At 42.9% G+C, this 15,385-nt stretch overlaps 2 protein-coding genes across 2 annotated transcripts in view; one reads left to right on the forward strand and one right to left on the reverse strand.

Moving 5' to 3' along the window:
- The window catches only part of LOC101861366, a gene marked incomplete at its 3' end in the record, with an annotated part of 22,056 nt that extends 11,876 nt beyond the window's left edge, over positions 1-10,180 (forward strand). The window contains 1 exon segment of the mRNA XM_013083156.1: positions 9,998-10,180. Within this exon segment, the coding sequence (XP_012938610.1) occupies positions 9,998-10,180 (183 nt within the window).
- Positions 86-7,070, reverse strand: LOC101857488 (legumain). Its single transcript, XM_005099462.3, has 2 exons — positions 6,839-7,070; positions 86-1,468 (listed from the first exon to the last, which is right to left on the reverse strand). Exons 1-2 carry the CDS (start codon positions 6,965-6,967, stop codon positions 212-214), a joined length of 1,386 nt encoding a protein of 461 aa, XP_005099519.1. The 5' UTR covers positions 6,968-7,070; the 3' UTR covers positions 86-211.
- Positions 10,181-15,385: the final 5,205 nt, after the last annotated feature.

The following is a 15,385-nucleotide window of genomic DNA, read 5'->3' on the forward strand; positions in this document are numbered from 1 at the left end:
ACACACACATCCCATTCCCTCTTTAAGGTGTCTGTGTCAAGTATGGCGTAGGAAAAGGACCGAAAGAATGTAAACTAAGACACCGTGTTAGTTAAAACTTGTAATAAGGTAAAAGATAAAAAGACGCACTGCAAATAACTTCTGAGTAAAAGAGTAGAAATTAGCGGAAGGGGAGGTAGTCGGGAACCGAAGACAACTTGATCCGTCGGATCTACAGAGCCCGGCAAATTCCGTACTTCTCCGTGACCTGCATGATGGCGTTCATGACGTCAGTTTGGGGCTGGTGGTTGCAGAGGTTAATAAAGGCCTGTAGATTTCTCCTGACGAATGGATACCTGCCCATGTCGATGCCTGGACATCGAGCAGAGAAGAGGCTCAGGGCAGCCTTGTAACACTCAGAGTTGTCGACTCGCTCTTTGCCGGTCAGTATGTCGGTCTCCGTCACACCTCTGGGGCTGGACAAGGCTGCCCTGACCATGTCTTTGGTCAGCAACTCGGCTTTTTTCTTGATCAGCATCAGATAACGTAATTCGGCCTCGAGCTCTTCCCGTTGTTGACCACTGAGATCACGTGACTCGATGAGGCGACGGGCCGTGGTGGCGATCTGAACCATGTCAATGGCGGGATTATTGAGGTCGATTCCGGCAAAGTTGAACTCTGACCCCAGAGTGTGTTCATCTGTGTCGTGCGTATTATAACGGACGCCGGGTTTGTATAGCTCTGATTCTGCCTGGAACTGAGCGAGGTGTTCCTTGTTCATTTTCACGTCTCCGTACTGCTGGGGGTGACTCACGTCTGTATTAGTGTTGCAGGCTTTTTTCACGAGTTCGTACTGCTGGTAGAGTGTTTCCTTGTGGAGATTTGCCTTGTCTGTGTTGTACATCCAGGCGTTATCATACACACTTCCTACGTACGCTTTACGGAATTTGTCCCAACAGCACATGTATGCTTCCTCGTGGGCGTTCGCGGACGTTGTAACGTAGATATTGATGTCTTTCGGAAGTATACCCTCAAACATGCTCCCCGAAAAGCAGGCCTCCATGTAAAGTACCATCTTCTTATACCTGTTTTCTTTGTGCATCTGTTTGAGAGCATTGTTGAGGTCGGTGTTGTGCATCTCTACGAAAGAAGGAAAGAAGAAGACCCCTGGGCCTCCATGATCAATCATATAGACGAACACATGATCGTCGGGACCGCTGGCAATCACCTTACCGTCTCTACCAATCAGCTTCTTCACGCCCTCCTTGTCGCCTGTGAGAACTTTGAGAAAGACTTCCGGTGTGACTTCGTCCTTCCGGTAGTCCATTTCACATCCGGGGTAAAGATTCGGCCCTCCAGGAACGTTAACGAGGTTTCCTTGGATGGGATTATAACGGCTATGAGCTACGTCATCGTAAGACATGTGGACGATATTCTCTGGGGGTATGCTGTTGTTGCGCATCGTGTGGTAGGCGTGGCACGTGCAGGACTGGGGGAAGAAACACACATACATACACAATTAAACATAGCAGCGGGGTAAGTGAGTACTTGTTGAAGAAAAATGTACGCACTCTATGAGTCTATGGCTAAGACTGGCAAGGAAATTTGAGCATTATCGGCGGGAAGAGTTTAAGAAAGTGATGACATTTTGTTATCTTAGAATTACAAAGTTCTTCTAACAATTTCGGTCGTTTGGAGTTACTAAGACCTCGTGCCCCAAACCACATGTTCTATCTGCTCTATCAAAATCGTAAGATTACTTGGAGTTGTTATCAAGATATTCAAAGAATTACATTCGAAAAAGCTTGGCATATTATTATTATTGTGAAACTCAACATTTTTAAAGTCAGAATTCGCAAATTTAGGTACTGACCAGATAGAACTTTGTATTTCTAGATATACGATTTATCTTGGGGAAGTAGTACAAAAATTGGTATATATCTGTGTTATGAAAGTAGCAGTATAAAATATTGTGTTGTTTACATGGGAGAAAGGTATACACATTGTGACATTTACTTTATTGAAGAGGTAAAGTAAAGTAGACCAATTCCACCCCCCTCCCTTTCCAATCCTGGGAAAATCCTATTCTTTTTTTATTACAGGCATGTAATGGCAAGGAAGGCTAACCGTAACTTATTTTTTTAAAGCGTCAAAGTTATGCTTGACAATTTTTATGCGAAATTTTGATACACAATTTTGATGCTCAATTGCACACACACGGCTCAGTGGGTTTCTTTTCCCCATCAAAATAAATTAAGTAATGTCGAAATCTTCGACATGTACAGAAGGGGAAATCGTGAGATGTAGGAGAGGGATTGGTAGGTGGGCTGCTAGGGAAATGATATGCTGGGGGGGGGGGGGGGTGAGTGCATTCTGTGGCTTTTTTTCTTCTTCGCACAAACATTCTGAGTAAAAGAAAAAAGTGGGAAAAATAGAACACTCGGAGTAAAAGAAAAAAGTGGGAAAAATAGAACACTCGGTTTCATTTGTGATATGAAAAAAAAGGTCACACAAGAGAGAAAGGGGGAATTACAGGAGAGAGAGAGAGAGAGAGAGAGAGAGAGAGAGAGAGAGAGAGAGAGAGAGAGAGAGAGGGAGGGAGGGAGAGACAGGGAGGGATGGAGGGAGGGAGGGAGAGAGGGGGAGGGAGAGAGAGGGAGGGAGAGAGAGGGAGGGAGGGAGGGAGAGAGAGAGAAAGAGAGAGAGAGAGAGAGAGAGAGAGAGAGACTATCGATTGAGCGAGACGAGAGGTGAGCAGGAGTAGAGAACGAAAGAGATTAAGGAAAGAGTGAGGAAAGAGAGAGAAAGAGATGGAGAAAGAGAGAGTACGAGAGAAGCAGAAACGATCCTGTCTTCTCACTGGTCACCTGCAAAATACATGTATAAAAGTTTGGTCAAAATTATTTTTTTTACATTGGCCCACACACACACAAAATGGGACGACTCGTCAAAAAATTATATATAACGGGTTTGATCTGTCAAAATTTTGATTCAAATCTTTTTTTTTACTTCAAAAACACCCTGCACACAGTCAAATTTTGCATCTAAATTTTGATATCAAAATTTTGGCGCAAAATGGTGACGCTTTTTTTTGGAACGTGTATGGACCCCTTTAGTGCAGAATTCTACAGTTTTCTGAATCAAATACAGGGCACTTTCTGTACTTTCTCGCCTTGTTTTTGTTTCAAGCTTTAAAAGGACACATTTTATGGAAAGACACGTGTAAAGACCCACCCCTAAGCATCGAAAAAGTAAGTACCCATTCATACTTTTGATGTGGCCTGTTTGTGACTTATTATGAGTACTTTCAGTAGGATTAGATTTCAAATGCATACACGCACTGCTGAACTAGCGTTTCGCTGGTTTTTAGAATGAAATCCATACCCTACTTTATTCTTATCGATATTTCATTAAGCAACCAGGTTGATAAAACCACCCTTGGGGTGGATGTTCCCCCTCATGTTAAACATACTTAAACTTCTTTCTTTATCAATCTCACTTTGAGCAGCGTTATGGAAACGAACCAAACAGCGACCAATTCACAGCGTGACAAGACAAAGCCCTAGGTGGAACCCCCGGGGGAAGAGAAAGAGAGGAAGGCCGGGGTTCATCTAGGAGCGAGATCTAAAGGCAGATCTCAGGCATAATAATTATCATTTTTATGAGACACAACCAGCTGGAGGTGGAGAAAATTGCCTAAAACAGAGACGGATGGAGAGCTCGTGTTGGCGGCCTATACCCAAAACCAGAGTGAAAGAGGCTAGTGATGAATGATGGCGCCAAAGAAAAGCTGTACAGATTGATTTAATTTGATGAAGTGGTTATTAAGTGGGACAATTGGGACAATTGGTCGCTTTTAAGGACAAGCGGGCTAACTCAGATTCCGGGGGCTTCCAGAAATCTTGACCTACACCAAGAATGGACATTGCCCTACCCATAGGAGAAATTTGGTTTCATTGGTGTGTATATTTGTTTGGTTATAGAGAAAACCCTTTGTCTTTTGAAGAAACTGAACAAGGGGCAAAAACTTTATCATCGATTTTCTCAAAACAGCATTTTTTCGGGATAGCCCCTTTGTGCTTAAAAGCGACCAATTACTCTAAAGAAGAATATAGATTGTTAACGTCTCACTGAAGGATGTGACGCACGAGTGGTGATATTAAATCCGGGGGATAAGATTGTACAGGTACGTGTACTTGTTTCCTGAGGGATACAGTTTGCAGGTACAATATTTGTCTAGGGAATAAGGTTTACAGGTGTAAATTTAGCGGAGAGTTATCATACACAGCTGGTAATAATATTTAAATTTACCTTGGGGGAGGGGACATGGGGACATTTGTATTGCTTTGTATTTTTAACTTACAAAATTGGTAACGGGTACACTTGGAAGTGATTTAGGCGGCGCCCGTGGCCTAGTGGTTAGGTTACTGGACCTGTAATCGTGAGATTGGGGGCTCGGAGGTTCGGGCTTCAGCTCGGAAAAGGCACTTTACACGAATTTCCCTTTTGGCTCAGTGCTTTCGGAGATGGTCTTTAAACTCGGAGGTCCCGCCTGTTTGATAACCTAACAGTATTGATATAGGCGTTAAACTTATACCATGTCACCATTTTGAAGTGGTTTTATCTTGGGCTCATTAGTTATTTAGTATAAAAGGAACATTACGGTTTTATTAGAGAGATCCGATTATTTTATTTGTTTGGTTTAAGAGAATCTAGCCGGCCTAACCATCTGTCCTGGGCAGAACTATCAGGTGAACGGACTGAGCGTTCGCAGGACGTTCCAGCGAACCCCGCCGACCACTCTCTGGATAACTAGATCCTGTACTCTAGATATCTACGCCCCCCCCCCCTTCCCTCCTAAAAAAATCAAGACAAATTAGACCTTTCAGGACGAGAAATGTGGCTTTCTACTTGTAGTATGTTTTTGGTGAGGAAACAGTTACCAATAGGTATATGAAATTTCAGGGTAAATATCCTGTTGTAAAATTAAAGGGTTTCTCAACTGGATTTTGCTTAGCTATGTTATTGACCGTGCCACAGACAAATCAATACAGCCGAATCCGCTTATTTTGAACTCGCGTGAGGTGATTTTCGGTAAAGCTGACTTTTTCTCGGGTCCCAGCACCTCTTTTCCTTTACAGATCCCAACTGCAAAGTTGAACTTCGGATGGGTTGATCTTTTTTCACTCTCTCGACATCAACTTCCGTATTCGACTGTATATATACCGAGTTGCAAAAGTTCTGTCACACCCACTTTAAAAGTACAATAACTCGTTTACTATTCTATCTAGCTAAGAGAAATTTGGTACACGAGATTTTTATTCATTTTCTGCCAACATGACGAGAAAAGAATTGACAAATGTCTTTCTTTATTCAAGAAAGATAATTTTATTCACACTGACCCTTACAAAATCCAAAATCAAAGTTTGCTCAGTATGGTGTGTGGCCTCTTCCAGCTTGAATTACTGATACAAAGCATCTGTTTGTTGACTGAATTAATGTCCTTATGGTTGTCTGAAGAATCCCCTGCCATTCCTTGTGAAGTGCAGTCTTCAGTTCCTGACGAGTATATACGGAGGGCGGCCAGTTTCTAATCCTCCAGTCAAGGCCATCTTACAGAATAAATGTTCTGTTGGGTTAAGGCTTGTTGGTCTTGCAGGCGAGTCCAGAACTACGATGTGATGAGTTTGGAAGGAGTTTTCACTGATCGTAGCCATTTTGTGGTCGGCGTTGTCTTGTTGGCACGTTCCATCATCCGTGCCATGTAGGGCAGTCAACGTGACGATGAATTTCGAAACAATACCGCCGTCCTTTGAGGTTGCTTTGAAAAGTAACCAAATGTGTACGATAAAGAGCAGAGATTCCACCCCACACCATACCATCACATTTCAGCCACCGATTCAGGCCTCTTGGGGGACATTGGATTTGGGAAATCTCTATCCCCTTCTTTTAAACACTTTTTCTCTTCCGTCAATGCAATGAATTAAAACCTTCACAATTGCTTAAAGAGACACTTTACCAACGTCTTTAGTTTCATTGCCAATGTTGTTGTGCCAAAATTTGGCGATTTGTTCGATGAAACAGGGTTAGCATGGCTCCCCGCAAAGGGCGATAACCAGGTAACCCACGATCTTATAACTATCTAATAATGGTGTTTAAAGATAGTCCGAAGTACCTGGCAGTCTGTGCACTTAGTTGGAACTGGTTTCGTACAGGGGTGTTGACCATAACCCAATTCTGACGTCGAGTTGTCGTCCTTGGTTGTCCTCGCCTAGGCTTGTCTTGGACAGTTCTAGTGGTTTTAAAACGTTTGTTCAAGCTTTAGATGGTTCCTCTACACACATCTACGTGTCTTGCAACAGCAGAAAGCACAATTTAAGAATTTATCATACACACATCCTCTTTATTTTCTGCATTTATCAGTTTTTTATTTGGAAAAACAGGTGAAAAAAAGTACCCAACCGTTAAAAAGTACGGAATTTCATAGTGTGTAAGATGTGTTCACACATTGACTACGTGATTCAAAGCAAATGTTGTGTGTAGGAAGCGTTGATTTCAACGTGGACCTAGAGAAATCAATACCGACACTTTGTCCACGCACTACTTCCGGTTTATGATTTTTTTCGTCTGCTCTTGCACAAGGCGTCTCATAAGTCACACAAGTCACACTTTTTAACTTTTACTGCAGTTCTTACGCTGTATCGAAAAATATCGTAATATAATGGGTGTGACAGAACTTTTGCAACTCAGTATATTAACATATATAAAATCATGAAACATTTAGATCTAGATCTAGCACAATGTAGAACCAAATTACAGTTGTATTGATGCTAAGAGGGTCAGGCCCTACTGTATTTACCTGAGAGGCGTAGTTGTCGTAACCCTTAGCTCCGGCCACTATCAGGACCCAGTTCTTGCCGGACTCCACGCTGACCACGCTGACCACAGCCAGCAGTGCCAGAGAGAGGACTCTATGACGTGACATCATGGTCTCTGTCCTGTGTCTTGATCTGGTAGTTCACTGTTCGGCGGTGCGATACTGTTTGCGCTTCTTCCTTGCTTGTGACATGCTACATATAGTGGGTGGGCATTTTTTACAGCAGCGTCGGATGGGTGGTAAAGAGGGTGGGGTTTGCCGTGATCTAATACTGAGATCATTCAGATTATAAAGGATGCATAAGGACTGAAAAGACAGTGAAACATACGTAATATTAAAAACAAAGTGAAATTATAAATACTATAAATAGATTCAAATGTCTTAAAATCTTGTTAGTTGCAATGCCTCGTTTGAAACCCGAAAAATGGACTCACCTATGAGTCTTTATACATGTATGACTTGTGTCCGTCGGTTTTATGTTGAGCAAATTTGCCATTGAACTTTTGGTTGAATGGTGCATCATTCATGATAAACCATTCATTACTAAAATATTTCTGTTGCTTTACATCCTCGACAGGATGCGAAAATTCTGCTGTTTCAGTCTCTTGACAGTGGGCTTAGCTTCACGTAATAAAAAACTGAAGTGAACCACCCTTTGTTTTGTCTCGGCCTTGAGCTATGCAAGGTCAAGACCCAAGTGATATTCAGTTAGTAGGAACTTTTTGGTGGAGAAAATCAGGTGGGGCTGAAGCTGCAAACCCCACCCCTCGAGACGACACTGGGTTTTCATACACCAGTCTATTATGCGTCGTGCCTCAAACATCTCGTGATGTGTCCCGTGATATTGTGATTGCTTAATGTTTCAATATTTTCAACCTCTTACGTGTTTTTGTTTGACTCCAAAGTTGTAAACAAGGTCTGATACTGTTGTTTACCTGTTGAGCAATCAGTGAGAAAACCTGCGCCAATGCAAAGGTCACATGTGTGATTAACTAGTGGTTACAAAACCTTTACACCTCCCATGGGAACACTATTAGGAAGAGTGTGTTGGTGTCGTTGTGTGTGTGTGTGTGTGTGTGTGTGTGTGTGTGTGTGTGTGTGTGTGTGTGTGTGTGTGTGTGTGTGTGTGTGTGTGTGTGTGTGTGTGTTCGAGGGAAGGGGGGGGGGGACTTCTTCAACCCTACAATAACATCCCATCTGATAGACTGAAATACCCGATAAATGAAACTTCACATTTGGACAAACGAACACACATGTCTTCTGAGTGCAACGGTGAAAGGCCTTACTTTTACACCTTTGACCCCTGACCCTGTTCTGTGAACACCCTGGTCAGAGGAACACATACGTATTGTCAGGTCATCATTTCCTTTGTTTTCAATGTAGGGTAGGTCGGGTTTTTTTTAGCCCCCATCGATACAATATCGTCGAGGAGATGGGCTTCAAACCTATCTTTTAAGGCTAACCCGGGCAAAGAGGGAAATAACACCTCAGCTGAAAGATCGAGGTATTCAACAGAAATTCTCCCCAAACGAGAATCGAACTTGGGTCCTCTGTGTGCGATAGGCGAAGAGCCTAACCGCTACACCATACTCCATAGACGCTGATGTCAGGTCGTTACTTTTAACGTTTTAGCAACTGATAGAAAGCGAGAAACAGGTAACGGGCGCGAACACCTGACTTTATCTTTCTTACCTCCCCCTTGTACTACACTGTATGACCAGCTGGCCGCTGTGGTGTAACGGACAGGTAATCATAAGCGGGCCGACACTTTATTCTCCTTATTATTATTATTTTAAAAAATTCATTTTGTTTATTTATTTATATAATATATATATATATATATTTTTTATTATTTTTTTAAAAATATTTTTTTTAAACATTAAAAAAAAATTGGGGGGGGGGGCTAAAAAGTGGCGTACTATTTGTAATCACTTGGGGGGGGGGGCGGAAAATATTTTGTAATTACTGATTACTGGAATTGGGGGTTGTGTATTTTTTCTTCTGAATTTGGGGGGGGGGGGGGCAGGCCGTGAAGCGTAAAATATAAATTTGTAATCACTGGGTGTGTGTTTGGAGAGGGGGGGGGGGGGGCGAGTTTGCGTAAAATATTTATTGTAAACACAAACTGACCTGTGGGTGGTTGGCAGGTGCTCTTGTGTGGTTTGCATCTACTTTCTTATCAAACATAAAATATCGTCTTTATCTCCCCTTCTTTTTGTGTCCGTTACCCTCTTGTAACACCTCTAATCTTAGGCACTTATATGACCTTATTGTGTTGCAAGTGCCGTAAAACTCTTACTAAAACTAAAACTAAACTGACCAGTTAGTAAGGAGGAATTAAGCTCCTTGCCAGTTAGTCACACAGTGTGACCTTAGCACTGGCACGTGATGTTAGCTATTATGGCCCCTCGCACACCCCGAGGTGTTTGTTTGTGTTACGTACGTGTCCCTCTTTCTGGCCATGGTGGCGTTGGTAGTCTAGTGGTTAGGCAACCGGACCCGTAATCACGATATTTGCGGGTTCAAGGGTTCGAGCCTCAGCTCGATCCGACGTTGTGTCACTGGGAAAGTCACTTCACACGAATTTCTCCTTTTGCTCGGTCCTTTCAGAGATGGACATTAAACTTGGAAGTCCCTCTTCGTAAATAACTAATAGTGTTGCATTTCACCATTGTTGTTTTTTCTGATATGATCTTAGTTTAATTTTTTTTTAAGGTATAACGCCCCCATTGACAAATCTCAGGTAATTTAGGAGGCCGGCTTCCGGCCCAAGCTGGGCTATTACCTCTGTGTACACACTTATTGTTTCACACAAGTAGACGGACTAACAAGCAAGGAAGAAGCAAAATGTATAATTTTATCCCCAAACAGTGAACTACATGGACATGTATTATAATTGGAGTCAATGATGGTCCGTACCTCCCAGGGTGTAGTTGGCTGTGGTGTGGTTTGCCCCTTCTCTCCCGTCAAACACCGGTCGTCCGTATCTCTCCCCATTCTTTCCTATCAAACATCCATCGTTCGTATCTCTCCTCTTCTGTGTTTGTTACACTCTAGTAAAACTTCGTATTTTTCGGCACGTATGACCTAATTGGGTTCCAAGTGCCGTAAAATGTTTACTAAAAACAAAACTATCCCAGATACTGCGGTCAGCCGCAGCTATACGAGACACACGGATCCCCCTGCTGTACATCTACTGCGAGGACGACCGGATCGCGAGCAGCCTCCTGCAAGAGGTCATGACCTTTGACGTCCTCCGGATCCCCTCGGAGAACATCGTGCGGGTCTCCGCTGACGGCAAGGGGAACATGGAGCCTTTGTTTAGTAAGTGATTGTGTGTCAGTCTGTATAAGCTTACTTTATGCAGCCGGACCTGCTACATGTATTACGACCACCTGGCGAACATTGGGTCAATGTTTAGTAAGTGTTTGTTTGAAGGGGAACATGGAGCCATTGTTTGTTTTTGTTTCTGTAAAGTTTTTACGGCGCTCTCAAACTGCATAAGGTCTTATGAGCGCCAATGGATGAATGTCAACTGAGAAGTCCAAAAGGGGATTCAGGCTTACTCTACTCACCTTTCTTGCCTCAGCAGCACAAATTCTGCTTCGACTATCAAGGCACCCCGGAAAAAGCAGTTCACAAGAGAGTGACGAACATACAAAAGAAGTAGAGGAAAATTGACGATAGTCAGGATGAGGAAAGAAAAAGCAGCAGTTTTCCCTATGTTGTTCCGGCGCAGTATGAGCGTGGCATCGATAAATCAGCCCATTTACAATAGTTTTACTGTAAGAACATGTTGATGTCCCCCTTTTGGGAATGGCCCAAAGATACCCCAGTCTGGAAGGGGGGGGGGGGGCGGAACCATTGTTTAGTAAGTGTTTGTGGCAAGGGGAGCATGGAGCGGGGGCTCTCGTGGCGTAGAGGTTAAGGTGTTTGGCTCTCATTCAAAGTTCCCGGGTTCGAACCCGAGTAGCGACGGTTAAGTTTCTTCTCTTAAATTGTCTCCATTCACTCCCTTTCCTGCTCTCTAGTAATATTCTGTCGCCTGCTTTCGTCTCCTCTCTCTACCCTCACCCCCTCATCTCCTTTGCCCCTCCTCTGGGCCCCTGACTCCTTCTGAGCCTTTCTACTGCTACTCTTTGGCTCCTTCTTACTGCTGTCCTTCAGCCACAACCCTGATCTTATGGTAGGAAAGATCTACAGACAGACTTCTCGGACTCGGGCGAAAAATCCCGGAGGGTCCATGTGCAAGTTGCGCACGTTAAAGATCTCTTGGTGATCTAAAATCGATAGGAGTAGGCTTCGACCGCCACCAGGGCAAAATTCAAAATTGTCTACCAACTCATGTTTACTGTGTACCGCACGCTCATATGACCTTATGCAGTTGCGAACGCCGTAAAACACTTACCAAAAACAAACAAACAAAAAAAACAAAACATGAAGCCATTGTTTAGTAAGTGTTTTTGCAGCGGTCAGTAAACAGCCGGACCTGCTCTAGCGATCACCTATACAAGATAATCACCTGTACAAACGACCATTTCATTTCCCATTCCCAACTCCCCCCCCCCCCAACCCCTTGTGTGTGTATGTGTATGTATATGTATGTATGTGTGCGTGTATATGTGTTTGTGTGTGTGTGTGTGTGTGTGTGTGTGTGTGTGTGTGTGTGTGTGTGTGTGTGTGTGTGTGTGTGTGTGTGTGTGAGCGTACATGTGTGTTTATATATGATCGACACTATCGACGACTTAATTACACTTACACGTCCTGTTTACGACAACCACTTTTCTCCTCGACAATGGGTAGCTGTCTTTGGCCATAAACACAGTGCACGCTTCTCCTACGTTTCATTTTCGGTTGCGACGTCTTTCTCCGAAAAAGTCGCATCGCCAAATTTTATTAACGAAGGATTGAATGCACGGCGCTACAGTGGGCGCGAAGCAGACGCAGTGCTGGACGGAGCAGAAAAAGTTCAGCGTGTGCACTTGCACACAAATTTCGAGCGTCTGCTGCGCGGCTAAACTGTTGAGGGGTGATTGTGTAGTGCGTGTAGCATAGTGAATTGTTGCATTTTGACTACAATGGAATCGGAGGCATTAATACACGCAGTTGAAAAAAGAAGATGTCTTTATGACAAAGCAGATCAAAACTACTGCAACAGGGCCATGATATCGACCGAATGGAAGAAAGAAGCCCACAAAGTTGGATGCAATGGTAAGAACTTTATCTCTTTCTTTCTGTCTGTCTGTCTGTCTGAACGTAGGCTACACTGTTCTACTTGTATACTTGTTTTAAACTATAGGCCTACTTTAGCTTATTAAAAGAGATGCAATGATAACCTTTTTTTAATGAGAGTGTGGACTGATCAGACGTTATAGCATTTACTGTTTTGCCATGGCAATGCACCATGCGGTGACGAGGAATATCCCATGAAAGCATTTCTCACTTCCCATTCCACTTTTGGTAGCTCTGCACCTTATAACTTCTAGTCTGTCGAACGTTGGTACGCCTGCTCGTGGCTCAATCACGTCATCCTCAATGAGCACCGATCTTCCAGGTCCTTGCATGATAATGAAATTGTGGAGCACTGTGATGGCCTTGACTGCATCTGTTGCCGACTCTTGCTGTTCATCCATTTGACGCAAGAGTATGCGCCACATTTGGGAAATCCTACCAAAGGACCGAACCGAAAGATGCAGCCACTGTGTTTGCTAGAAAAAAAGTCGGAACAGACGCGGCGAGTAACTTTAAAGTGCATCGCTGCAGCTGCGGCCACTGTGTCTGCGCACTTTGACAGGTTCAACTGTACATTGTATTTGGGAGTGATGTGTTTGAATACAATCGTCCGTTTTCTTTCTACTTCAATTGAATGGTTTTTCACCTTTAAGCTATAAGAATATGTGTATGGCCTGTAGCAATCACCGTCTTGGCTGAGCACAGCTTTTTGCAGTTTATTTTTTTCTTTTAATATACATGTAGGCCCATAATAAGGCTTACTGTTGCTTTTATTTTTTTCATTATTTGCTTCAATTGTTATGCAGGCCTTCTATTTGATCAATGAGGGCCCCAGTGGCAAAGTGATTAGTGAATTCAGACTCAAACTCAAAAGCAGTGTCCAGTAAGTGTCGGTGACACGGGGTTTAAGTGGGTGGTCACTGGGGTGTGTCCTTGAGTAAGACACAACAACCTTAGTTTTTTTTTAAAAACAAGAAAAAAAAGGGAAAAAAACCCCAAAGCAAACAACAGTGGCGACCTACTATGGCAAGTTTGTGAAAATGTTCTGAATTGGTGTAATATAATATTGTGTATTTTTGTACGTAGGTATATATTTACATATTTATGTATGTGGGGGCCTGTGTATTTATAATCATGTATTTATGTGTATAATATAAAAATATTTAGTGTATGTTTGCCATTGTAACCCAATCCCTCCCCCCCTGGGATCAATAAAATTTAATTTATCTTATTATATTTTTGTAATTAATTTATCAAGATTATGTTTAGGGGAGATATCAAGGACTCGGATTCGGACCTTTTCCTTCCTTACGTTTGTCGTGATCGACTGAGCTAAATCTACCTATTGGCAACCTTTCCTGCTCTATTATTTGGTTATCTTAGATTAGTAGGCCTCCCTTGACACCCCCCCCCTCCCTACTCACACACAGGGCATTCGAAAATGAATTGAATGAGGTGATATCTATCTCTTCTCGAGTGTTATTATGTAGAAGAAGAAGAAGAAGGAGAAGGAGAAGGAGAAGAAGGAGGAGGAGGAGGAGGAGGAGAAGAAGAAGAAGAAGGAGGAGGAGGAGGGGGAGAAGGAGGAAGAAGAAGGGGGAGGAGAAGGAGGAGAAGGAGGAAGAAGAAGGGGGGTGGGGGGGGAGGAAAAAAAGAAGAAGAGAAGGAGACGGAAAAGGAGGAGGAGGAGGGTGAGGAGAAGGAGAAAAAAGATAACGGACGAGGACGAGGAAGAGAAGGACAAACGTGTCGTTCATGTGGGTATGATATCAGAAAATATCGTCCAATGTTACTGTTCTACAGCATATTATAATTTTGAATTGACGCGAAAATAACATTCTACACTCTCTCTTTCGTAACGGCTGATTTCCTCCTCTGTAATATGGGCTAGCACGTAAAATCAGCATGAAGCAATCACACTTGGTTGACTTTATCTCACTAGATCTATAACAAGTCTCATATTTTCATTCTTTTTTGTTATTGTTTTTTTTTTTGGTTAAAGGTTGTTTGTTGTTGTTGTTGTTTGGTTGGGTTTGTTTTGTTTTGTTTTTGAGTGGGGGGAGTGGGGTCTGTCCGATTTTCCTTTTTCTCTCTGCTTTTTTTCTCTTTCAATTTGAGGCAACCGTCCGGGGAGAAGGGGAAGGGGTCACTCTTCCACAAGTGGGTTCTGGTATCACGTTGTTAAATGAAGCGGGTGACTCTGGTTCGAATCCCCGATTCATCGTTCTTGTTGGTTGTACGAGGAGTTTATAAACGCTCTTCACGTAGGCCTACTAAGCCCGGGCTTATCAGAGACTTTATGATGATTTAGGTTCAAAGGTACCGCCTCCTATAAATAATCTTACAGTAGTAAAGCCTAAACCATGGTGCAAGCTACTCATTTGCAATGGGGTTTCATGGGTGGTCGCTATGCACGTTGTCTACTTTTGATTCTTTCTAAGTGTTGTCTTCCTTTTCACCCTCCCCTGGGCTCCTGGCTTTTTCTGCAGCCTTTCTACTTCTACTGCTACTCCTTGGCCCCGTTCATACTGCTGTCTTTCAGCCACACCCCTGATCTTAGGTTATGTAAGATCCAACTCCTCGCCATCTCGGACAAGGGCGAAATAAATAAATAAAATACATTAATAAATAAATAAATAAGTGTTGTTCGTGTCTTGACTGTCAATATTACATAATAACATGTGACCCTCAGCCTGTCGTGCGGATATCACGTAAACTTCTGCTGAACAAGAACAACAACTCGTCTACTAGCAGTGATCTCCCCTTGCCGCTAGTGCCCATGCACCGCGGAAATCCCGGTGGAATTAATGTTTATGCTTGTAATCAACACAAAAAGTATGAAAGAAAAGGACAAGCATATCTTTAACGATCCTTTCATCTTTAATAATCCTTGGTGGGATTTTTAAAATATGTCATAAGATTTACTATGTCGTGAAATTGACGATCGTATAAAGATTGCTTAATAAATTTAATTATAGACCACAGGCGTTGTTGGCAGAATATGTAAGTTCGATTCCCTGAAAGGGAATTAGTTTTATTGAGTATGTCTGTCAGCCGGAGTGCTACCTCCCTCCCAGTCGCAACAAGATCAACAACGGCAGCAACACTATAGCACTCGTAAAAGCGATATTATCATTTAACATACCCAACGGTGACAAATATATATATAACCAGCAATCATAGCCAGCCCTCACTACCACCGAATCGACCACCACCACCACTATCATCATCATCATCATCATCATCACCATCATCATCATCATCATCATCATCATCATCATCATCATCATCATCATC

The sequence above is a fragment of the Aplysia californica genome, unplaced genomic scaffold, assembly GCF_000002075.1.
Source record: "Aplysia californica isolate F4 #8 unplaced genomic scaffold, AplCal3.0 scaffold00214, whole genome shotgun sequence".
In the NCBI taxonomy this organism is placed as follows: Eukaryota; Metazoa; Mollusca; class Gastropoda; order Aplysiida; family Aplysiidae; genus Aplysia; species Aplysia californica.

Excerpts from the sequence above, each read along its gene's own strand:
- LOC101857488 (XM_005099462.3), bottom strand. The coding sequence starts at position 6,967 with ATGATGTCACGTCATAGAGTCCTCTCTCTGGCACTGCTGGCTGTGGTC. Across the intron at positions 1,469-6,838 it reads ACGACAACTACGCCTCTCAG|TCCTGCACGTGCCACGCCTA; the intron begins GTAAATACAGTA and ends TTCTTCCCCCAG.